Source organism: Urocampus carinirostris, chromosome 17 (assembly GCF_059441175.1).
Source record: "Urocampus carinirostris isolate Australia breed hairy pipefish chromosome 17, RoL_Ucar_1.0, whole genome shotgun sequence".
NCBI classification, from domain to species: domain Eukaryota; kingdom Metazoa; phylum Chordata; class Actinopteri; order Syngnathiformes; family Syngnathidae; genus Urocampus; species Urocampus carinirostris.
Genome location: NC_142365.1, coordinates 26,267,013 through 26,292,606, shown reverse-complemented (window position 1 = coordinate 26,292,606; position 25,594 = coordinate 26,267,013). Strand labels below are relative to the sequence as shown.

At 39.8% G+C, this 25,594-nt stretch overlaps 1 protein-coding gene and 13 non-coding genes across 14 annotated transcripts in view; 1 reads left to right on the top strand and 13 right to left on the bottom strand.

Annotated features, from left to right (window-relative positions):
* Positions 1-16,681, top strand: part of rabgef1 (RAB guanine nucleotide exchange factor (GEF) 1) — a 29,368-nt gene extending 12,687 nt beyond the window's left edge. Inside the window, exon 9 of the mRNA XM_088320937.1 lies at positions 15,861-16,681. Within this exon, the coding sequence (XP_088177063.1) occupies positions 15,861-16,244 (384 nt within the window). The 3' untranslated portion in view covers positions 16,245-16,681. The remainder of the gene's footprint in view (positions 1-15,860) is intronic.
* On the bottom strand, positions 1,328-1,399 carry trnaw-cca (transfer RNA tryptophan (anticodon CCA)). The gene has a single exon. It is a non-coding gene; the product is annotated as a tRNA-Trp (tRNA).
* On the bottom strand, positions 3,641-3,712 carry trnaw-cca (transfer RNA tryptophan (anticodon CCA)). The gene has a single exon. It is a non-coding gene; the product is annotated as a tRNA-Trp (tRNA).
* trnaw-cca (transfer RNA tryptophan (anticodon CCA)) lies at positions 4,111-4,182 on the bottom strand. The gene has a single exon. It is a non-coding gene; the product is annotated as a tRNA-Trp (tRNA).
* Positions 5,549-5,620, bottom strand: trnaw-cca (transfer RNA tryptophan (anticodon CCA)). The gene has a single exon. It is a non-coding gene; the product is annotated as a tRNA-Trp (tRNA).
* On the bottom strand, positions 6,082-6,153 carry trnaw-cca (transfer RNA tryptophan (anticodon CCA)). Its single transcript has one exon. It is a non-coding gene; the product is annotated as a tRNA-Trp (tRNA).
* Positions 7,455-7,526, bottom strand: trnaw-cca (transfer RNA tryptophan (anticodon CCA)). The gene has a single exon. It is a non-coding gene; the product is annotated as a tRNA-Trp (tRNA).
* Positions 7,988-8,059, bottom strand: trnaw-cca (transfer RNA tryptophan (anticodon CCA)). The gene has a single exon. It is a non-coding gene; the product is annotated as a tRNA-Trp (tRNA).
* Positions 9,361-9,432, bottom strand: trnaw-cca (transfer RNA tryptophan (anticodon CCA)). Its single transcript has one exon. It is a non-coding gene; the product is annotated as a tRNA-Trp (tRNA).
* Positions 9,894-9,965, bottom strand: trnaw-cca (transfer RNA tryptophan (anticodon CCA)). The gene has a single exon. It is a non-coding gene; the product is annotated as a tRNA-Trp (tRNA).
* Positions 11,267-11,338, bottom strand: trnaw-cca (transfer RNA tryptophan (anticodon CCA)). The gene has a single exon. It is a non-coding gene; the product is annotated as a tRNA-Trp (tRNA).
* On the bottom strand, positions 11,800-11,871 carry trnaw-cca (transfer RNA tryptophan (anticodon CCA)). Its single transcript has one exon. It is a non-coding gene; the product is annotated as a tRNA-Trp (tRNA).
* Positions 12,333-12,404, bottom strand: trnaw-cca (transfer RNA tryptophan (anticodon CCA)). The gene has a single exon. It is a non-coding gene; the product is annotated as a tRNA-Trp (tRNA).
* Positions 13,750-13,821, bottom strand: trnaw-cca (transfer RNA tryptophan (anticodon CCA)). Its single transcript has one exon. It is a non-coding gene; the product is annotated as a tRNA-Trp (tRNA).
* Positions 16,682-25,594: the final 8,913 nt, after the last annotated feature.

Below are 25,594 nucleotides of genomic sequence, written 5' to 3'. Positions count from 1 at the left end.
TATTGGGAAATGTGAAGCACAATGTAAAGCGCTTTGGGAAGTCATTCACTTGAAAAGCGCTATACAAATGCAGATCATTTCATTCCATTTCATACATCCAACAATCTTCTTAATATCCCTTTCCTAACCACTACATAATCCATCAGTGCTCTGTCCACCATCTCACCACCATCCACTCTGACAAAGGTATACTTATTCACGTCCCTCTTTTTAAACAATGTATTGGCAATCACCAACTCATTTTCCACACATAACTCAATCAATTTCTTCCCACTCTCATTTCTTCCTGGTACTCCATATGTACCAATAACATTTTTAATCATTCCATCACCCACTCTAGCATTCAGGTCACCTAGTATTACCACTTTCCACCCTTCTTTCGCACTTGCCACACATTCGGACAAATCCTTCCAGAACTTCTCTCTCTCCTCAGCACTTATTTCTGAACCAGGTCCATATAATCTTATAAACATCCCTACTTCTACACCCCACTTTAACCTCACCCACATCAATCTGGAATATATCTCTTTCCACTCCACCAGTTTTTCCTTTGCTATCTCACTCACAAGCACAGCTAATCCTTCTCTAGCATGTCCGCCCGTAACTCCAGACTATCTACCATACATACCACCGAGCTGTAATTCACTCTTTCCTTTCTTCTTTGTATCACTCAGGGCTAACACATCAACCTTCCTTCTAGTCATCATCCTTCCGATCTCCTCTTTCTTCCACTCAGTCGCTTTACTTCCACATCCTCTTACATTTAGTGACCCCAGAACTACGGTTTGTGGGACCTTTCGGTCTCCCGCTCCCCTTTCTTTGCCTTGCTGTCTCTTAGGGAGTAGAAATAGAGAGTAGAGGATCCCCAGTCCCCTCGCTCCCTCCACTTCTCTCTTACAACATGCAGCGGACCACGGTGGGAGAATTCTCACACCTCTCAGGGTGAGAGGGCTCCTCACCACAGGACTCAAAGCATCAAACCAAATCAAAATGCTATGTATCTATTAGTTGCAAACCTCACGAGTGTTTTTTAGTCAGTTATTGTCAATTTTTATTTGAATCATAAAAATCTATAAAGGAACTAACGTAAAATAAACCTGATATGATTTGAAAACACAACCTTCTGATCTGGAGTCAAACGCGCTACTGTTGCGTCACAGAGTCTACTACCTGGGCTTAGAACACAATGGCTGCTCCAAGACAAGCATTAACCGTATAAAAAATGCTACGTATCGATTAGTTGCCAACCTCACGAATGGTTTTTAACAAGTTATTTGTGTCGAATTTTACTTGAATCATAAAAATCTATAAAGGAACTAACATAAAATGACCCTGGTATGATTTGAACATACAACCTTCTGATCTGGAGTCAAACGCGCTACCGTTGCGCCACAGAGTCACTACCTGGTCATTCTATAAAATGGCGGCTCCATGACAAGCATTAAACCGAATTAAAATGCTATGTATCAATTAGTTGCCAACCTCACGAATGGTTTTTAGCAAGTTATTTGTGTTAATTTTTACTTGAATCATAAAAATCCATAAAGGAACTAACATAATATGACTCTGATGTGATTTGAACACATAACATTCTGATCTAGAGTCAAACGCGCTACCGTTGCGCCACAGAGTCTACTACCTGGTCATTCTATAAAATGGCGGCTCCACGACAAGCATTAAACCGAATCAAAATGCTACGTATTGATTAGTTGCCAACCTCACGAACGACAGACGTGCGACCGTTGCGCTACAGAGTCTATTACCTTGTCTTCTAACACAATGGCGGCTCCTGGTCGACTCGTTGCCAACTTCACGTGTGTTTTTTAACAAGTTATTTGTGTCAATTGTCACTTGAATCATAAAAATCTATGAAGGAACTAACATAAAATGACCCTGATGTGATTTGAACACACAACCTTCAGATCTAGAGTCAGACGCGCTACCATTGCGCTACAGAGTCAACTACCTGGTTTTTGTACAAAATGGCGGCTGCACGAGAAGCATTAAACCGAATCAAAATGATATGTATCGATTAGTTGCCAACCTCATGAATGGTTTTTAGCAAGTTATTTGTGTTGATTTTTACTTGAATCATAAAAATCTATGAAGGAACTAACATAAAATAACCCTCATGTGATATGAAACCACAACCATCTGATCTGGAATCAGGCGCGCCACCGTTGCACCACAGAGTGTGGTACCTGGTCTTATAACACAATGGCGGCTTCACGACAAGCATTAAACCGAATCAAAATGCCACATATAGAGTAGTTGCCAACCTCATGAACGACAGACGTGCGTTTGTTGCGCTACAGAGTCTACTACCTGGTCTTCTAACACAATGGCGGCTCCACGACAAGCATTAAACCGAATCAAGATGCTACATATCGTTTAGTTGCAAACCTCACGAACGACAGACGTGCGACCGTTGCGCTACAGAGTCTAGTTCCTGGTCGACTCGTTGCCAACTTCACGTGTGTTTTTTAGCAAGTTATTTGTGTCAATTGTCACTTGAATCATAAAAATCTATGAAGGAATTAACATAAAGTGACCCTGATGTGATTTGTTCACACAGTCTTCTGATCTGGAGTCAAACGCGCTACCATTGCACCACTGAGTCTACCACCTGGTCTCATAACATAATGGCGGTTCCAAGACAAGCATTAAACCGAATCAAAATGCTATGTATCGATTAGTTGCCAACCTCACGAATGGTTTTTAGCAAGTTATTTGTGTTAATTCTTACTTGAATCATAAAAATTTATAAAGGAACTAACATAAAATGACTCTGATGTGATTTGAACAGATATACTTCTAAACTGGAGTCAAACGCGCTACCGTTGCGCCACACAGTCTACTAGCTGGTCATTCTATAAAATGGCGGCTCCACGACAAGCATTAAACCGAATCAAAATGCTACGAATCGATTAGTTGCCAACCTCACGAACGACAGACGTGCGACCGTTGCGCTACAGAGTCTTGTACCTGGTTGACTCGTTGCCAACTTCCTGCCCTGATATGATTTGAAAACACAACCTTCTGATCTGAAGTCAGACGCGCCACCGTTGCGCCACAGAGTCTATTACCTTGCCTTATAACACAATGGCGGCTCCACGACAAGCATTAAACCGAATCAAGATGCTACATATCGATTAGTTGCCAACCTCACGAACGACAGACGTGCGACCGTTGCCCTACAGAGTCTTGTACCTGGTTTGGTTTACTCGTTGCCAACTTCACGTGTGTTTTTTAGCAAGTTATTTGTGTTGATTTTACTTGAAACATAAAAATCTATGAAGGAACTAACATAAAATGACCCTGATGTGATTTGAAAACACAACATTCTAATCTAGAGTCAGACGCGCCACCGTTGCGCCACAGAGTCTATTACCTTGTCTTTTAACACAATGGCGGCTCCAGGACAAGCATTAAACCGGATCAAAATGCTACATATCTATTAGTTGCCAACTTCACGGACCACAGGCGCGCGACCGTTGCGCTACAGAGTCTACTACCTGGTCTTCTAACACAATGGCGGCTCCTGGTCGACTCGTTGCCAACTTCACGTGTGTTTTTTAACAAGTTATTTGTGTCAATTGTCACTTGAATCATAAAATTCTATGAAGGAACTAACATAAAATGACCCTGATGTGATTTGAACACACAACCTTCTGATCTGGAGTCAGACACGCTACCATTGCGCTACAGAGTCAACTACCTGGTTTTTGTACAAAATGGTGGCTGCACGACAAGCATTAAACCGAATCAAAATGATATGTATCGATTAGTTGCCAACCTCATGAATGGTTTTTAGCAAGTTATTTGTGTTGATTTTTACTTGAATCATAAAAATCTATGAAGGAACTAACATAAAATATCCCTGATGTGATTTGAAGGCACAACCTTCTGATCTGGAATTAGGCACGCCACCGTTGCGCCACAGAGTGCGATGCCTGGTCTTATAACAAAATGGCGGGTCCTTGACAAGCATTAAACCGAATCAAAACGCTATGTATCGATTAGTTGCCAACCTCACGATTGTTTTTTAGGAAGTTGCTTGTGTCACTTTTCACTTGAATCATAAAAATCTATAAAGGAACTAACATAAAATGACTCTGATGTGATTTGAACACATAACCTTCTGATCTGGAGTCAAACGCGCTACCGTTGCGCCACAGAGTCTACTACCTGGTCACTGTATAAAATGGCGGCTCCATGACAAGCATTAAACCGGATCAAAATGCTACATATCGATTAGTTGCCAACCTCACGAACGACAGACGTGCGACCGTTGCGCTACAGAGTCTTGTACCTGGTTGACTCGTTGCCAACTTCACGTGTGTTTTTTAGCAAGTTATTTGTGTTGATTTTACTTGAATCATAAAAATGTATGAAGGAACTAACATAAAAGGACCCTGATATGATTTAAAAACACAACCTTCTAACCTGGAGTCAGACGCGCCACTGTTGCGCCACAGAGACTGTTACCTTGTCTTATAACACAATGGCGGCTCCACGACAAGCATTAAACCGAATTAAAATGCTACATATCAATTAGTTGCCAAACTCACGAACGACAGACGTGTGACCGTTGCGCTACAGCAGGGGTCGGGAACCTTTTTGACTCAAAGAGCCATAAAAGCAAAAAATATTAATTTTATTTTGGGAAAGAGCCACACCATATATTATGAGACAAATTTACTAAATTGCTAAACCCGCGCCCCAGACAAAAGCTTAGTCTTCAGCACATTTATTTTTGATGATTTGATAAAAATTATGAAAAGAGAATAATGCCAGAGCCCCTGTCCCAAATTCAACAAACAGACCACTTTAAACTTGTCTCTTTCTTGCAATTACTCAAGATCTGTTAAACTCCTTTTGACCCTTTTTTTCATACATATTGGTTTCAAAACCAGATGCAAGCATTTATTTTGTAAAAACGTCACAACATTCTGAGAATAGGGAGCCTTATGTGCTTACCTTTGGCGAGAGATGGGAGGGAATGCTTGTACTTTTTGCATAGCTCCACCCATCCCTCCCACTCAACCAATCAAGTTCTCTTCCGGTGTTTTGGCGTATTTACAGTTCTGTGGATTCATCATAAAGTATCTGAACACTGAACACAGATTATATAGTGAACTTTTAAATAAAGGATTCTTTAGCGTTGTACAGCCAAAACGAGTTTTTTTTCCCTTCTTTTTTTTGTGTGACACCTTGACTGTAAATTGTACTGAAAAACGTGCCCTATATATACTGCGAAGTGTTTCCTTTACATTTAGCTTTGGTTTGGCTTTACGTGTACCTGAATAGCATAGACATTCCTGGTTTTGAACAAGATGGAGAAATTTTGCATGCAATCAAATTGGTCTCTGAGCCATAGGTACTCATAGAAAGAGCCATATATGGCTCGCGAGCCATAGGTTCCCGACCCCTGCGCTACAGAGTCTAGTACCTGGTTGACTCGTTGCCAACTTCACGTGTTCTTTAGCAAGTTATTTGTGTTGTTTTTACTTAATTCATAAAAATCTATGAAGGAACTAACATAAAATGACCCTGATGTGATTTGAACACACAACCTTCTGATCTGGAGTCAGACGCGCTACCGTTGCGCCACAGAGTCTACTACCTGGTTTCCGTATAAAATGGCGGCTGCACGACAATCATTAAACAGGATCAAAATGATATGTATCGATTAGTTGCCAACCTCATGAATGGTTTTTAGCAAGTTATTTGTGTTGATTTTTACTTGAATCATAAAAATCTATGAAGGAACTAACATAAAATAACCCTGATGTGATTTGAATACAAAACCTTCTGATCTGGAATCAGGTGCGCCACTGTTGCGCTACAGTGTCTACTACCTAGTCTTATAACACAATGCTGGGTCCACGACAAGCATTAAACCGAATCAACGCGCTACATATCGATTAGTTGCCAAACTCACGAACGACAGACGTGTGACCGTTGCGCTACAGAGTCTAGTACCTGGTCGACTCGTTGTCAACTTCACGTGTTTTTTAGCAAGTTATTTGTGTTGTTTTTACTTGAATCATAAAAATCTATGAAGGAACTAACATAAAATGACCCTGATGTGATTTGAACACACAACCTTCTGATCTGGAGTCAGACGCGCTACCGTTGCGCCACAGAGTCTACTACCTGCTTTCTGTACAAAATGGCAGCTGCATGACAAGCATTAAACAGGATCAAAATGATATGTATCGATTAGTTGCCAACCTCATGAATGGTTTTTAGCAAGTTATTTGTGTTGATTTTTACTTGAATCATAAAAATCTATGAAGGAACTAACATAAAATAACCCTGCTGAGATTTGAATACAAAACCTTCTGATCTGGAATCAGGTGCGCCACTGTTGCGCTACAGTGTCTACTACCTAGTCTTATAACACAATGGCGGGTCCACGACAAGCATTAAACCGAATCAACACGCTACATATCGATTAGTTGCCAAACTCACGAACGACAGACGTGTGACCGTTGCGCTACAGCAGGGGTCGGGAACCTTTTTGACTCAAAGAGCCATAAAAGCAAAAAATATTAATTTTATTTTGGGAAAGAGCCACACCATATATTATGAGACAAATTTACTAAATTGCTAAACCCGCGCCCCAGACAAAAGCTTAGTCTTCAGCACATTTATTTTTGATGATTTGATAAAAATTATGAAAAGAGAATAATGCCAGAGCCCCTGTCCCAAATTCAACAAACAGACCACTTTAAACTTGTCTCTTTCTTGCAATTACTCAAGATCTGTTAAACTCCTTTTGACCCTTTTTTTCATACATATTGGTTTCAAAACCAGATGCAAGCATTTATTTTGTAAAAACGTCACAACATTCTGAGAATAGGGAGCCTTATGTGCTTACCTTTGGCGAGAGATGGGAGGGAATGCTTGTACTTTTTGCATAGCTCCACCCATCCCTCCCACTCAACCAATCAAGTTCTCTTCCGGTGTTTTGGCGTATTTACAGTTCTGTGGATTCATCATAAAGTATCTGAACACTGAACACAGATTATATAGTGAACTTTTAAATAAAGGATTCTTTAGCGTTGTACAGCCAAAACGAGTTTTTTTTCCCTTCTTTTTTTTGTGTGACACCTTGACTGTAAATTGTACTGAAAAACGTGCCCTATATATACTGCGAAGTGTTTCCTTTACATTTAGCTTTGGTTTGGCTTTACGTGTACCTGAATAGCATAGACATTCCTGGTTTTGAACAAGATGGAGAAATTTTGCATGCAATCAAATTGGTCTCTGAGCCATAGGTACTCATAGAAAGAGCCATATATGGCTCGCGAGCCATAGGTTCCCGACCCCTGCGCTACAGAGTCTAGTACCTGGTTGACTCGTTGCCAACTTCACGTGTTCTTTAGCAAGTTATTTGTGTTGTTTTTACTTAATTCATAAAAATCTATGAAGGAACTAACATAAAATGACCCTGATGTGATTTGAACACACAACCTTCTGATCTGGAGTCAGACGCGCTACCGTTGCGCCACAGAGTCTACTACCTGGTTTCCGTATAAAATGGCGGCTGCACGACAATCATTAAACAGGATCAAAATGATATGTATCGATTAGTTGCCAACCTCATGAATGGTTTTTAGCAAGTTATTTGTGTTGATTTTTACTTGAATCATAAAAATCTATGAAGGAACTAACATAAAATAACCCTGATGTGATTTGAATACAAAACCTTCTGATCTGGAATCAGGTGCGCCACTGTTGCGCTACAGTGTCTACTACCTAGTCTTATAACACAATGCTGGGTCCACGACAAGCATTAAACCGAATCAACGCGCTACATATCGATTAGTTGCCAAACTCACGAACGACAGACGTGTGACCGTTGCGCTACAGAGTCTAGTACCTGGTCGACTCGTTGTCAACTTCACGTGTTTTTTAGCAAGTTATTTGTGTTGTTTTTACTTGAATCATAAAAATCTATGAAGGAACTAACATAAAATGACCCTGATGTGATTTGAACACACAACCTTCTGATCTGGAGTCAGACGCGCTACCGTTGCGCCACAGAGTCTACTACCTGCTTTCTGTACAAAATGGCAGCTGCATGACAAGCATTAAACAGGATCAAAATGATATGTATCGATTAGTTGCCAACCTCATGAATGGTTTTTAGCAAGTTATTTGTGTTGATTTTTACTTGAATCATAAAAATCTATGAAGGAACTAACATAAAATAACCCTGCTGAGATTTGAATACAAAACCTTCTGATCTGGAATCAGGTGCGCCACTGTTGCGCTACAGTGTCTACTACCTAGTCTTATAACACAATGGCGGGTCCACGACAAGCATTAAACCGAATCAACACGCTACATATCGATTAGTTGCCAAACTCACGAACGACAGACGTGTGACCGTTGCGCTACAGCAGGGGTCGGGAACCTTTTTGACTCAAAGAGCCATAAAAGCAAAAAATATTAATTTTATTTTGGGAAAGAGCCACACCATATATTATGAGACAAATTTACTAAATTGCTAAACCCGCGCCCCAGACAAAAGCTTAGTCTTCAGCACATTTATTTTTGATGATTTGATAAAAATTATGAAAAGAGAATAATGCCAGAGCCCCTGTCCCAAATTCAACAAACAGACCACTTTAAACTTGTCTCTTTCTTGCAATTACTCAAGATCTGTTAAACTCCTTTTGACCCTTTTTTTCATACATATTGGTTTCAAAACCAGATGCAAGCATTTATTTTGTAAAAACGTCACAACATTCTGAGAATAGGGAGCCTTATGTGCTTACCTTTGGCGAGAGATGGGAGGGAATGCTTGTACTTTTTGCATAGCTCCACCCATCCCTCCCACTCAACCAATCAAGTTCTCTTCCGGTGTTTTGGCGTATTTACAGTTCTGTGGATTCATCATAAAGTATCTGAACACTGAACACAGATTATATAGTGAACTTTTAAATAAAGGATTCTTTAGCGTTGTACAGCCAAAACGAGTTTTTTTTCCCTTCTTTTTTTTGTGTGACACCTTGACTGTAAATTGTACTGAAAAACGTGCCCTATATATACTGCGAAGTGTTTCCTTTACATTTAGCTTTGGTTTGGCTTTACGTGTACCTGAATAGCATAGACATTCCTGGTTTTGAACAAGATGGAGAAATTTTGCATGCAATCAAATTGGTCTCTGAGCCATAGGTACTCATAGAAAGAGCCATATATGGCTCGCGAGCCATAGGTTCCCGACCCCTGCGCTACAGAGTCTAGTACCTGGTTGACTCGTTGCCAACTTCACGTGTTTTTTAGCAAGTTATTTGTGTTGTTTTTACTTAATTCATAAAAATCTATGAAGGAACTAACATAAAATGACCCTGATGTGATTTGAACACACAACCTTCTGATCTGGAGTCAGACGCGCTACCGTTGCGCCACAGAGTCTACTACCTGGTTTCCATATAAAATGGCGGCTGCACGACAATCATTAAACAGGATCAAAATGATATGTATCGATTAGTTGCCAACCTCATGAATGGTTTTTAGCAAGTTATTTGTGTTGATTTTTACTTGAATCATAAAAATCTATGAAGGAACTAACATAAAATAACCCTGATGTGATTTGAATACAAAACCTTCTGATCTGGAATCAGGTGCGCCACTGTTGCGCTACAGTGTCTACTACCTAGTCTTATAACACAATAGCGGGTCCACGACAAGCATTAAACCGAATCAACACGATACATATCGATTAGTTGCCAAACTCACGAACGACAGACGTGTGACCGTTGCGCTACAGAGTCTGGTACCTGGTTGACTCGTTGCCAACTTCACGTGTTTTTTAGCAATTTATTTGTGTTGTTTTTACTTGAATCATAAAAATCTATGAAGGAACTAACATAAAATGACCCTGATGTGATTTGAACACACAACCTTCTGATATGGAGTCAGACGCGCTACCGTTGAGCCACAGAGTCTACTACCTGGTTTCTGTACAAAATGGCGGCTGCACGACAAGCATTAAACAGGATCAAAATGATATGTATCGATTAGTTGCCAACCTCATGAATGGTTTTTAGCAAGTTATTTGTGTTGATTTTTACTTGAATCATAAAAATCTATGAAGGAACTAACATAAAATAACCCTGCTGAGATTTGAATACAAAACCTTCTGATCTGGAATCAGGTGCGCCACTGTTGCGCTACAGTGTCTACTACCTAGTCTTATAACACAATGGCGGGTCCACGACAAGCATTAAACCGAATCAACACGCTACATATCGATTAGTTGCCAAACTCACGAACGACAGACGTGTGACCGCTGCGCTACAGCAGGGGTCGGGAACCTTTTTGACTCAAAGAGCCATAAAAGCAAAAAATATTAATTTTATTTTGGGAAAGAGCCACACCATATATTATGAGACAAATTTACTAAATTGCTAAACCCGCGCCCCAGACAAAAGCTTAGTCTTCAGCACATTTATTTTTGATGATTTGATAAAAATTATGAAAAGAGAATAATGCCAGAGCCCCTGTCCCAAATTCAACAAACAGACCACTTTAAACTTGTCTCTTTCTTGCAATTACTCAAGATCTGTTAAACTCCTTTTGACCCTTTTTTTCATACATATTGGTTTCAAAACCAGATGCAAGCATTTATTTTGTAAAAACGTCACAACATTCTGAGAATAGGGAGCCTTATGTGCTTACCTTTGGCGAGAGATGGGAGGGAATGCTTGTACTTTTTGCATAGCTCCACCCATCCCTCCCACTCAACCAATCAAGTTCTCTTCCGGTGTTTTGGCGTATTTACAGTTCTGTGGATTCATCATAAAGTATCTGAACACTGAACACAGATTATATAGTGAACTTTTAAATAAAGGATTCTTTAGCGTTGTACAGCCAAAACGAGTTTTTTTTCCCTTCTTTTTTTTGTGTGACACCTTGACTGTAAATTGTACTGAAAAACGTGCCCTATATATACTGCGAAGTGTTTCCTTTACATTTAGCTTTGGTTTGGCTTTACGTGTACCTGAATAGCATAGACATTCCTGGTTTTGAACAAGATGGAGAAATTTTGCATGCAATCAAATTGGTCTCTGAGCCATAGGTACTCATAGAAAGAGCCATATATGGCTCGCGAGCCATAGGTTCCCGACCCCTGCGCTACAGAGTCTAGTACCTGGTTGACTCGTTGCCAACTTCACGTGTTTTTTAGCAAGTTATTTGTGTTGTTTTTACTTAATTCATAAAAATCTATGAAGGAACTAACATAAAATGACCCTGGTGTGATTTGAACACACAACCTTCTGATCTGGAGTCAGACGCGCTACCGTTGCGCCACAGAGTCTACTACCTGGCTTCCATATAAAATGGCGGCTGCACGACAATCATTAAACAGGATCAAAATGATATGTATCGATTAGTTGCCAACCTCATGAATGGTTTTTAGCAAGTTATTTGTGTTGATTTTTACCTGAATCATAAAAATCTATGAAGGAACTAACATAAAATAACCCTGATGTGATTTGAATACAAAACCTTCTGATCTGGAATCAGGTGCGCCACTGTTGCGCTACAGTGTCTACTACCTAGTCTTTTAACACAATGCCGGGTCCACGACAAGCATTAAACCGAATCAACGCGCTATATATCGATTAGTTGCCAAACTCACGAACGACAGACGTGTGACCGTTGCGCTACAGAGTCTAGTACCTGGTCGACTCGTTGTCAACTTCACATGTTTTTTAGCAAGTTATTTGTGTTGTTTTTACTTGAATCATAAAAATCTATGAAGGAACTAACATAAAATGACCCTGATGTGATTTGAACACACAACCTTCTGATCTGGAGTCAGACGCGCTACCGTTGCGCCACAGAGTCTACTACCTGCTTTCTGTACAAAATGGCAGCTGCATGACAAGCATTAAACAGGATCAAAATGATATGTATCGATTAGTTGCCAACCTCATGAATGGTTTTTAGCAAGTTATTTGTGTTGATTTTTACTTGAATCATAAAAATCTATGAAGGAACTAACATAAAATAACCCTGATGTGATTTGAATACAAAACCTTCTGATCTGGAATCAGGTGCGCCACTGTTGCGCTACAGTGTCTACTACCTAGTCTTTTAACACAATGCCGGGTCCACGACAAGCATTAAACCGAATCAACGCGCTACATATCGATTAGTTGCCAAACTCACGAACGACAGACGTGTGACCGTTGCGCTACAGAGTCTAGTACCTGGTCGACTCGTTGTCAACTTCACATGTTTTTTAGCAAGTTATTTGTGTTGTTTTTACTTGAATCATAAAAATCTATGAAGGAACTAACATAAAATGACCCTGATGTGATTTGAACACACAACCTTCTGATCTGGAGTCAGACGCGCTACCGTTGCGCCACAGAGTCTACTACCTGCTTTCTGTACAAAATGGCAGCTGCATGTCAAGCATTAAACAGGATCAAAATGATATGTATCGATTAGTTGCCAACCTCATGAATGGTTTTTAGCAAGTTATTTGCGTTGATTTTTACTTGAATCATAAAAATCTATGAAGGAACTAACATAAAATAACCCTGATGTGATTTGAATACAAAACCTTCTGATCTGGAATCAGGTGCGCCACTGTTGCGCTACAGTGTCTACTACCTAGTCTTATAACACAATGGCGGGTCCACGACAAGCATTAAACCGAATCAACACGCTACATATCGATTAGTTGCCAAACTCACGAACGACAGACGTGTGACCGTTGCGCTACAGAGTCTAGTACCTGGTCGACTCGTTGTCAACTTCACATGTTTTTTAGCAAGTTATTTGTGTTGTTTTTACTTGAATCATAAAAATCTATGAAGGAACTAACATAAAATAACCCTGCTGAGATTTGAATACAAAACCTTCTGATCTGGAATCAGGTGCGCCACTGTTGCGCTACAGTGTCTACTACCTAGTCTTTTAACACAATGCCGGGTCCACGACAAGCATTAAACCGAATCAACACGCTACATATCGATTAGTTGCCAAACTCACGAACGACAGACGTGTGACCGCTGCGCTACAGCAGGGGTCGGGAACCTTTTTGACTCAAAGAGCCATAAAAGCAAAAAATATTAATTTTATTTTGGGAAAAAGCCACACCATATATTATGAGACAAATTTACTAAATTGCTAAACCCGCGCCCCAGACAAAAGCTTAGTCTTCAGCACATTTATTTTTGATGATTTGATAAAAATTATGAAAAGAGAATAATGCCAGAGCCCCTGTCCCAAATTCAACAAACAGACCACTTTAAACTTGTCTCTTTTCTTGCAATTACTCAAGATCTGTTAAACTCCTTTTGACCCATAGGTACTCATAGAAAGAGCCATATATGGCTCGCGAGCCATAGGTTCCCGACCCCTGCGCTACAGAGTCTAGTACCTGGTTGACTCGTTGCCAACTTCACGTGTTTTTTAGCAAGTTATTTGTGTTGTTTTCACTTGAATCATAAAAATCTATGAAGGAACTAACATAAAATGACCCTGATGTGATTTGAACACACAACCTTCTGATCTGGAGCTAGACGCGCCACCGTTGCACCACAGAGTGTACTACCTGGTTGTTGTACAAAATGGCGGCTGCACGACAAGCATTAAACCGTATTAAAATGCTACGTATCGATTAGATTCCAATCTCACGAATGTTTTTTATCAAGTTATTCGTGTCGATTTTTACTTGAATCATAAAATTATATAAAGAAACTAACATAAAATTGACCCTGATGTGATTTGAACACACAACCTTCTGATCTGGAGTCAGACGCGCTGCCGTTGCGCCACATAGTCTATGACCTTAATCACAACGCAAAATGGTGGCTCCTCGACAACTATTAAACCGAATCAAAATGCCATGTATCGATTTGTTGCCAACCTCACGATTGTTTTTTAGCAAGTTACTTGTGTCGCTTTTTACTTGAATCATAAAAATCTATAAAGGAACTAACATAAAATGACCTAGTTGTGATTTGACCACACAACCTTCTGATCTGGAGTTAAATGCATTTCCGTTGCACCACAGTCTACTACCTAGTCAATGAGCAAAATGGCGGCTGCACGACAAGCATTAAACCGAATCAAAATGATATGTAACGCTTCGTTGCCAACCTCATGAATGGTTTTTAGCAAGTTATTTTTGTCGATTTTTATATGAATCATAAAAATCTATGAAGGAACTAACATAAAAGGACCCTTATGTGATCTGATCACAGAACCTTCTGATCTGGAGTCAGATGGGCTACCGTAACGCCAGAGAGTCTAATACCTGGTCACAAAACAAAATGGCAGCTCCACGACAAGCATTAAACCAAATCAACTTGATTAGTTGGCAACCTTATGAATTTTTTTTAGCAAGTTATTTGTGTCGATTTTACTTAAATCATAAAAAACTAAAAAGGAACTAACATAAAATGACCCTGATGTGATTTGAACACACAACCTTCTGATCAGGAGTCAAACGCGTTTCCGTTCGTCACAGAGTCTAGTACAGGGGTCGGGAACCTATGGCTCGCGAGCCATATATGGCTCTTTCTATGAGTATCTGTGGCTCAGAGACAAATTTGATTTTGATTTGAAACGTCTATCCAATTCAGGTCCACGTAAGGCCAAACCAAAGCTAGTTAACATGTGATTTCTTCGCAGTATATATAGGGCACGTTTTCACTACAATTTACAGTCAAGGTGTCACACAAAAAAAAGGGGGGAAAAAAAACTCGTTTTGGCTGAACAACGCTAAAGAATCCTTTATATAAAAGTTCACTATATAATCTGTGTTCAGTGTTCAGATACTTTATGATGAATCCACAGAACTGTAAATACGCCAAAACACCGGAAGAGAACTTAGTCATTTAATTGGGTGAATGGGAGGGATGGGTGGAGCTATGCAAAATGTGCAAGCACTCCCTCCCATCTCTCGCCCTACGCCGTCTGCGCCAAAAGTGAGCTCATCAGGCTCCCTATTTGCAGAATGTTGTGACGTTTTTACACAATAACTGCTTGCATCTGGTTTTGAAACCAATATGTATGAAAAAAAAGGGTAAAAAGGAGTTTAACCGATCTTGAGTAATTGCAAGAAAGAGACAAGTTTAAAGTGGTATGTTTGTTGATTTAGGGACAGGGGCTCTGGCATTATTCTCTTTTCATAATTTTTATCAAATCATCAAAAATAAATGTGCTGAAGACTATGCTTTTGTCTGGGGCGCGGGTTTAGCAATTTAGTAAATTTTTCTTATAATATATGGTGTGGCTCTTTCCCAAAATAAAATTAATATTTTTTGCTTTTATGGCTCTTTGAGTCAAAAAGGTTCCCGACCCCTGGTCTAGTACCTACCCGTAAATCAAAATAGGCGCTGCAAGACAGGCATTAAACCGAATCAAAATGCCATGTATCGATTAGTTGCCAACCTCACGACCGGTTTTTAGCAAGTTATTTGTGTCAAGTTTCACTTGAATCTTAAAAAAAATCTATGAAGGAACTTACATAAAATGACCCTCAAATAAAAATGGGCAAATTGGCAAAAGCATTTAACAGTTGTATTTACAAACAAAATGTTATGTTCAGACTAGTTGTCAAAAGCGTGCAGGATTTTTAGTACGAGTTTTGCGTTGGTTTTCACTTGAATCATAAATATCTAAAAAAGGAACTTGCATAGAATGCTCTCAACTTTGGCTCCGTAGAACACGAGCCGCTTTTGTTTGAGGTTGTGCCACCCAAGATGTGTTTTTTTACATGCTGCTTGACCTAAAAATTTTGCATTATGGGCCAAAATGGTCCTCAGGACACAGTTCTTGACACCTCCGCACTCATTTGTTTATTTTGTTATTTTCAGTGTTGCGCGGCGGCCTTTATCGAGAAGTTGGATGCTCAATCTCTCAACCTCACCCAAGAGGAGTTCCAGTCCTATATGTCGGGACAAGCCTCGCCGCACTCTGACTGGAAACGCACCCCCACTGCAGACTCTGACTCTTGGGACCCGGCATTGGCCGGTTTACGGCATAATTTGGACCTTCTTTCGGACTTGGACCGGCGCCAGGATGTGCTGGCCGAGGCGGCCCACAAGCTCAGGACTGAGCTGCTGGCCTGGCCCGAGAGCGTGGCACGGGAGGTGCGGGATGTCCTTGAAAAATACCCACTCAACGTTAATCGGCCTATTGCAGAAAGCCCTGAGGACCAGCGGCCTGAACCTCTGGCCACCCAGGTGTTTGCTGGGTAACGTAGTCCAAACATGAGTTGACGCATTAAAATGGATTTGCTTTTGAGGGTTTCAGAAACTTTTATTAACTCAATTACTTACGCTCCAAAGTTTAACTGAACATGTTAACAAGTGAATGCTGCTAACTTAAAACAAAACCTTGTGACCTGTCTTGTTTGAGGTGTCTTAAAGGTACATTGTGTAGAAATTGACCACTAAATGTCACTGTATTGTCTACTGCGAATGAAAACCAGTGCCAAATGTGCACAGCAATCGCAAAATGCCTGACAAACAGTGACTACTAGCACTACTATAGATTCCACTGTATATAATAAAAATACATATTTGTTGACCTATGAACATAGTAATATAGCAATTCACCCCTTATTGTGCTGTGGGCTTAATGTTCTGTGTCAGGTTGGGAAAAGCAAAATGGAATAAATGTTTGGTAAATGTGAGTGTGTTCTTGATTTTAGGCTCCTCCCGTTAGGGTCGATATATTTATAGAAAATAACATTTTATGATAGTTCTTGTATATTTGCCTATTATTTAAATCATTGTTTTCATTACTGGTCTATGTTTTCTGTCCCATTAAAAGGCATTAAATATTACACTATGTTCTTTAAAAGTTGAATTTCGAATACTTGCAGAGATTAACACTTACTTTCATGTCCTGTCGCTGGCTGAAATTCATGCTTGGTCATGTAAGAAAGTATGAAAGTAGTTTTCCTAATTCAAGTGGTACCAAGTGTGTCTGCACACATTTCAGCTTCATTCTAAGCTACAACAATCTCTAGCCGTGAATTCATTTTTAAAGGTGGTTGGCGTTCATCACTCCCCTTTCATTAGTTTCGTCTCTGCTCTACTCCTCAAATTCTATGAAAAAGTCACGAACGCCTCAAAGATAGTGAATGTCTTTTGTTAACGTCTATCATTCAAGTCTAGAAAACCTCTCAGTGATGTTTCCTTTATTCCTTCTCTACCAGCCCCTTCTTTATCTCCTCCCCCTGCATTTCATACCTCCTGCATTCTATATTACATGTTACACTGATTCTCTATCTGACAGTCTTCACGAAGTCCAGTGTTGTCTCCCCGTTAATTTTAGTGATTTGTTGAAGGCACTGCATGTGTCCATTTCTTTGTTTTGTCATATTGTAGCTCAGGAGCTGGAGCACTTGTCTTGGGACAGAGGGGTCGAAAGTTCGATTTCTGGCTCCCCTGAGTTAAATGTCGTAGTGTTCTTGGGCAAGACACTGAACCCCTAATGGCCCCAAATAAGCAGGTAGGCCTTGTATGGCCGACACCGCTATTGGTGTGTGAATAAGCTTGAATGGGTAAGTGCAAAGCACATTGTAAAGTGCTTTGGGAGGTCTTTAGTAACTTAAAAAACACTATATAAATGTAGTCCATTAACCATTTATTATAATAGTCTCGACTCTTCTGTCCAGTAGTGAATTCTACGCATTGTCACTTTAAAAAATATATTTAGAGCAGGGGTCTCCAATGTGGTGCCCCTTAAGGACAGTTGAGGTGCCCGCGAACGTGTTCTGAGAATAGCTCACCAGTGCTGGGTCTTTGTGATTTTCTAGTAAATAAAATGTTCTAGTGGTTGACTGAGTCTCATAAACCCTACTTCCGATAACCCGGTAATAACACTAACAACACACCAATAAAATATCAGGTTATAATTTAAATGCATGTCACACTCTCAGCTTGAAAAAGGTTGGAAATACCTGATATTAAGCTACATACTGTAACATAAAAAAATCCACCATCACCAACGGGTTCCAAAAAGCCGGTCTGCTGCGTGACGGAGAGGAGGGGACAGAATCAGGAGTGGATGAAAGTTCCAGCGACAGTGACAGCGCTAGTCCGGCTGCCGTAGCGTGGGACAACATCTATATGACACTGTTTCTTTCCGACACTGAGGAAGATGACTTTGATGGCTTCAGTTCTAAGGAGGAACATGAGGACGGTTTAGGGTTAGGGTTATTGGCCTTTGTGAGACCTGGTTAAAACCAAATGAGTTTGTAGTGTTAAATGAGGCTTCTCCCCCTAACTTTGTGAGTTCGCACTTGGCACGACCATGCAAAAAAGGTGGAGGTGTTGCTCTTATATCGGAAGATAGGTTGAAATTTACTTATAATACCCCTACTAGTTTTAAAACGTTTGAAGCACTTGTTATGAGGTCCTTAATGTCAACACCAATTTATTTAGTTGTTGTGTATCGCCCACCTGGACCATACTCAAATTTTTTGGAAGAATTTTCGGAACTGTCAACAGACTTAGTAACTTATGCGGACAATGTTGTAATTATTGGTGATTTTAATGTTCACATAAACTCCCCATCAAATTCACTTGCAATTGCATTTAAGTCACTGATTGATACATTTGGTTTCAATCAAATAGTTGATGTGCCCACTCATAAAGATGGGAACACTCTAGATCTCGTCCTGACCCGTGGCGTAGTAGCCTCAAATGTTACAGTTGTTACCGTATCCTAATGCCATCTCTGATCACTATTTTGTTAAATGTGAGGTGCTGTTTAATGTTTACTGTGATAAGGAAAATTTAGGCTTTAGCAGTCGCAATATCCGCCCTAAAACGGTAACTGCAGCCTTCCCTTTGTATACTGGGTCTGTTGACTCACTTACAAACAACTTCAATACTGCTTTGGTTAATGTTCTTGATTCTGTGGCGCCCCTAAAGTATAAATTCCGACCCAAGAAGAATACACCTTGGTTTACTGAAGAAACTAGGTTACTCAAACAAAGTTGCAGAAAAATTGAACGAAAATGGCGCACTACTAAGCTGGAGGTTTTTCGACTGGCCTGGTGTGACAGTTTGCTGAAATGTAAAGTAGCTCTTGCCTCAGCTAAAGCTTCGTATTTCTCTAAGATTATTGTTGAACATAAGAATAATCCGAAATTTTTGTTTGACACAGTGGCGAAACTTACCAGACAACAACTTAACCCAAATGGTTGCACTTATTCTGCTAATGACATTATGGAATTTTTTAATAAAAAGATTCAACTAATCAGGAATGAAATTTTAAAAGAACGCTCTGTTTCCTCCTCCTATATCAAAGATGTGGAGGTGTTAGGTATGGACTGTGTCGGCGGTTGTTCAGAAACATTCTCCAGTTTCAATGATTTGTCCCTTGATAATCTAACACAGATGGTCAGTAGGGCCAAACAAACTATGTGCCTGCTTGATCCGTTTCCAGCTTCACTGGTGAAGGATCTGTTTGGGATCTTAGGACCATCAGTTTTAAATATTATTAATATATCGCTATCCTCGGGTATTGTTCCTGTAGCCTTCAAGTCTGCCGTCATTAAACCCACGCTTAAGCGACCTAACCTTGACCCAGAAAGCCTAGGTAATTATAGGCCAGTGTCAAATCTGCCATTTTTTGCGAAATTACTTGATAAGGTCGTTGCACAGCAGCTCAATGACTTCATGTCAGAAAATAACCTTTTTGAAACTGTCCAGTCAGCATTTAGGGAAAATCACTCTACTGAGACAGCCCTGGCTAAAGTAACCAATGATCTCCTTTTAACAATAGATTCTGGTGCCTCATCAATGTTACTGCTGCTGGATCTCAGCGCTGCTTTTGATACGGTTGACCACAACATATTATTGGTTCGTCAGAACGCATTGGTATCTCAGGAACTGTACTCTCGTGGTTTAGGTCCTACCTGTCAGACAGGATGCAATGTGTTAACTATGGCAATCTGACCTCTAAACAATCTAATGTCCCTTGTGGTGTTCCTCAAGGCTCTGTACTTGGCCCCCTTCTTTTTAGTATTTATATGATCCCGCTTGGTGACATTATCCGCAAGTATAATATTAGTTTCCATTGCTATGCAGATGACACTCAACTGTATGTGCCACTGGAAAAAACTGGACATTTAAGTTTTAGAAATCTGGAGGCTTGCCTTACTGAGATTCAAAGATGGATGTCAAATAATTTTTTACGCCTTAACCCAGAAAAAACTGAAATGTTGATTATTGGTCCAGCTCAATGTCGTCAGTTGTTTTCAAACACTACCCTGAACCTAGACAAATGTAATATCACCCATAGTGACTCGGTCAAAAATCTAGGTGTTATATTTGATCCTAATCTGTCGTTTCAGTTACACATGAAAAATATTACTAGAATAGCTTTCTACCACCTCCGTAATATTGCGAAGATTCGTTCGATGCTGTCCCAATCAGATGCAGAGATTTTAATTCATGCGTTTATTACTTCTCGGCTTGATTACTGTAATGTATTGCTTTCTGGTCTCCCGATGTCTAGCATTAAAAGTTTGCAGCTGGTTCAGAATGCGGCAGCTAGACTTTTGACTAAGACCAAAAAGTTTGAGCATATTACTCCTGTATTGGCCAACTTGCACCGGCTCCCAGTCCACTTAAGATGTGACTTTAAGATTCTCTTATTAACATATAAATGTTTGCATGGGCTTGCAACCTCTTATTTCTCCGATTTGATTTCCCCCTATGTTCCTGCACGGAGTCTGCGCTCGGAAAATGCCGGTCTACTTGTGACTCAGAGAGCCAAGAAGTCTGCAGGCTCGAGAGCGTTCTCCATCTGGGCCCCGGTGCTATGGAACGCCCTGCCTCTGGAGATAAGATCTGCAACCTCAACGGAAGTTTTTAAATCGAGGCTTAAGACACACTTCTATTCCAAAGCATATGATTGATGCCCACCTCATATTCTGTATTGTCCTGTCTTTTTCCGACGCCTGCCTGGCTGATACGAAGGAGAAGGATGATTTGGGATGGGTCAGCGGACCGGCGTCTGACCTGCAGCATGTCAACCCCTGCATTTACCAGCTGGCAGAGACGGGAGGCAGCGTCATGGCCGTCATAGACTTTCTGGACTGGTTTGCAGGCTGGGGGCGTCGTTGATGTCATGCACTTTCCGGACATTTTCAACATCTTACCTAATGTTTACTATTATGTGTACAGTAATGCTAATTGTAATTCAATCCTGTGAGGTCCTTTCTCAAGGTTTCTCTTTTCTCCTCACACTGAGGTTTTTAAGTTTTTCCTTGCCCGCATGCTGGTTTAAGATCAGCAGGGATCAGAATGGAGATTTTCATTTTCAGCTGAAATAGCCAGGGTCCAGGAATAAAGCAGGGCGGAGAGCGGCCAATTTTTCTAACGGCCGCCAGGGTGCGCCAGAGCAATAAAGGAAAGAGTGAGACAGTCGGATTTTGAATTTGTTTGCTACGCAAGAGAAAAAGTGAAAAAGTCGGAATGCCTTTGGAGTTCAAAAAAAGCGGAAATCCGCGGATCCGCGGAAAATTCTGATCCCTGGATCAGGTAATTGTGTAATTTTGTAACTGTAATCCTGTGCAGTCCTTTGAGACATTTTTGTGATTAAGGGCTATATAAATAAATTTGACTTGACTTGACTTTACCGTGATTTTTACAAGTATGGTATGTTTTTTTAACAGACCCGTTTACTGTGTTGCAAGCGTGTTGCTAGCGTGTTGCTACCTTTCACTGCCCTGTCAGGCACCGTTTGGGATGATAGTTATATTATTATTATTAAAGCTTTGAAAAATCTCTCGTTGTATCGTCTTTCTTTGTAAATATGTGTAACCATGTATAATATGTATTTGCAACTGTATATTTTTGTAATGTATTTATTTTGGACACTTATTCTGATATGTCTTGCACAGGCGCATGCGGCTTATATACAGGTGCGGCTAGTGTAAGTACAAAATCGGTTTTCCTCTGAAAATGTGGTGGGTGCGGCTTATAATCAGGTGCGCTCTATAGTCCGGAATTTACGGTAGTTAGTTGTAGAGCAATACAGCTAGAAGCTAAATATAACCAGCTAGTGGCTACGTTTTCATCTCAGATAATAGAAAAAAATCTACCTACTTGCCTGCTTAGTGTAAATAGCTAGCTGGCTTAAGCTAGTTTACTAAATAAAGCAACCTCAATTCTGCTAGCTAGTAGTCTATTTGTTGGCCTGCCCACTTAATATGGCCAACTAGCTTACAATATAAATTATATATTTGGCTAGCTACTTTACTATACAACACGATATATGGGTTCTCCAACGTGGTGCTTGCAGGCTCCAGAGTGCCCCCTAAAATCAGCTGACAGGCTGAGGACACAAAACCGGGGTGTGCGGTATTTAATCCAATTGTTCAATACCCATAAACGCTGTGGTGGTGACACTTTTATGGGCTATTACAATTGAACAAAAATCTTGGTAAGAATAAATTATCAAGAGGAACTGCCAGACGAAACATGCGGACTACAAAAATGTAACTGGAAACTAATGCTTTGAAAAGGTAAAGTAACTTATTTTAACAGCACAGCAGCTCTTTTTCACGAGACCCTGCGAGTCAAAAGAAAAGGCTACCAAAGGCGAGCTACAAGGTTGGGACGCTGATTGCCAAGCACTGCAAAACTTTTATGGAGGGCGAGTTTATTTAAGAACGGTCAAAGAATGCCAGGCTGAATAGTCTGCCCTTACACATTTTCAGCTTACCAAATCCAGCCCACTTTTTAAAAAGTTGACACCCCTGCCATATGTGCTGCCCAGACAGCCGTCAGTACTAAATCCAGTTTTCTTTGGGTGGGTAGAGCGTGTCCGTGGGTCGGCACTGATCAACTCCAGTAATATTACAAAAATACAACTATGCAAATACTACAAAAATAGTACTAATATCCTGCTTTGGAAATACATCAATTAAACTTCTACTAAAAAAATATAAATACATAATACTACAGTATAGAAAAACTACGAGAGAAATATTACTACAAAAACTACAAGAGGTTTACAACATGAATGCAAATGACAGTTATAGCGATACTACAAAAATTCCTCGATGGTGAAGGATTTTATACATTTGACTATAAAGGATTTAATACGATTGACTACAAATTACATTTAATGCAAAATATATTCACTGACTGGGCTGTAGTTCAATGTCAGGGCACCCTGGTGGAAAATGTTGTCTACAGGAACGGCGGGAACGGGACGTAAGGCTGATGACATAATCAGCACATCCAGACGCAAAAAGGCCCTGCTGACGTAGAAACGCTTGGTGTTGTTTTGAGTATTCCAGACATCGCGACACCCAGGGGGGGGCTGATGGAGTTGTATTTATCCTACAGTTGACATTTAATATGTTATATGTGTTCACAGCCATTTTGAAGAGTTCTCAGCCCGTAAAATACTCTTCAAGGCCATGAGTTGTTTTTTTATGTACAGACTGTGTTTTTGTTCTCACATACCAACGAAATACATCCTGACCTGGCATCCCATAACTCAAGATTGTTCTTCACCAAAGAGCCTGGGAAAAAGGAGTTTCCCAGGACCAAGGTCACCTGTCATCATTGGATGGAAAGCAGACCTTCGAAAGAGGACTAATCAACTCTACGTAGCAAAGGCAAAAACTGAATATTAGAAGGGAGGTTTTTCGAGGAGATCCTCAGAGCCAGAGCCGAGCCAGAGCGCAGCAAGCAGGGCAGAGCGAGCGAAAAGATGTCTAACAACAGAATCTCGGCGGCTCTCAATATGATGATTAATAAAGTAACTAATTATAAAGAACCAATTCTCTTTGTCCTATATTGCAGAGCGTTTTATTATAAATGTTGGAAACGTGACCCTAACATTTAATTGGTCCTTCGAAACCGGATTCCAAGATACCAGATGATTCCAGGACGCGAGAGGAAAATCCAGGAAAGACTGTGGCCACAGCATAAAGACCCTTCTTCCGGGACTGGACCTTCCCTCGCGGGCTGGGATCTGACGGTTGACGGAAAGCCAAGGACTTAGAGAATCGTGAGTAAAATTTATTCATAACATTGTGTGCATACCGGTAAAAGTAAATTGACTCGCGAGCGCGGGGGTTAGATTCTTAAGGTTTAAGAATCCTCTGTAGAAAAGGAAAATCTTAACAGAGACAAAGTTTAAGAATCCTCTGTTGAAAAGGGAAATTACGGTGGGCAGATTCTTAACAGAAAAACCCTGACAATTCTAGACTCTATCAGGTAAATAGTTTTCAGACAGTTAAAATTCCGCGGGAGGCGTGGACTCCCCTAACCCAGCGCTTTAAAGTTAGTTAAATTTCACAAGGATGTGCGGAGTCCTCTGTCAACTGAAAATAAGTGGAAAAAGAACAAGCGATGTAAGAACGTGATCACGATAAAAAACAAGACGTCTGTGTGATTGAGAAAGAGCGAATGAAATATAAAGTTGCCCCTGGGCAATTGTATTTATATAAAAAATAATAATAATAATAATAATAAATACTCGATGAACTCATAGGTGAAGAGTCATTTATAGGGAAGACCCGACCGCAATCGAGCCTCTGTGTTACTGGATAAAAGTGAGAAATTTGGGAAAAATATAAATGAGCTATTTAGATGCGTTAAATCAAAATAATGCCAGAATAATACCGAAAAAGATAAAATATTCCTGTTTTCAGTTCAAAAAATTGGTAAAAAAGGACTGGGAAGAATAGGAAAAATCTAATTGAGTGAATTGAAATACACTAATTTGAGATAAGGGCATTTTTATACCAAAAAATATTGAAAAAATTGTTTATAAATATTTTTTTTTCTCTTTCAATTAAAATGGAAAAAATGGATTGAGTGAAATTCAAATGAGTAAGATAACTCATAAATAAATAGATGCCATTTTCACATTAAATGGGTGAAGCTAAAATAGTAGATTTAATTGGTTTAAAGAAAAAAAAAAAAAAAAAGAGAGAGAAACATAAAGGGGAAAGTTAATTAAATATTAAGAGAGATAATTTGGTGAAAATTAAGTGAGACTAACCTTAATACAATAGATTGGGAAAAAAAAAAAAAAAAAAACCTTACTTTTTCAACATTGAACTGTTTTAAATCTAGAGTAAGTAAATGGGTAGAGTGGAGCACATTATAGAGTGCTTTTGAAGATCTTCATTGACTTGAAATGCGTTGTTTAGATGCAAACCATTTGCGATTTATGGCATTACCTTTGTGGAAATACCGTAATGTATCCTAAAAAGGAGGATAACGAATATACAGGGCCATATAGTGAAACAATATTTACACAGAAATATTTGCATGTAAGATGTTACATACAGTTGAGATTTGTGTAATATGCATTTGGTGAAAAATAGTCAAAACATGTGACAGTAATTTTATAGATAAACTATAAAAATAAAAGAAAATTATATAAAGGATGAAAATCTATTTGAAGGCAAATGAACATAGACATAACATATTGTTTTGCTTTAGAACAAGAAATGAGAGAATTGCAAAGTATTACAATAATAAATTCGACTACAAAAATACTGTAGTGATACAAAAACTACACTATTTTGTTGCCATAATGAGAAATATTATAGACT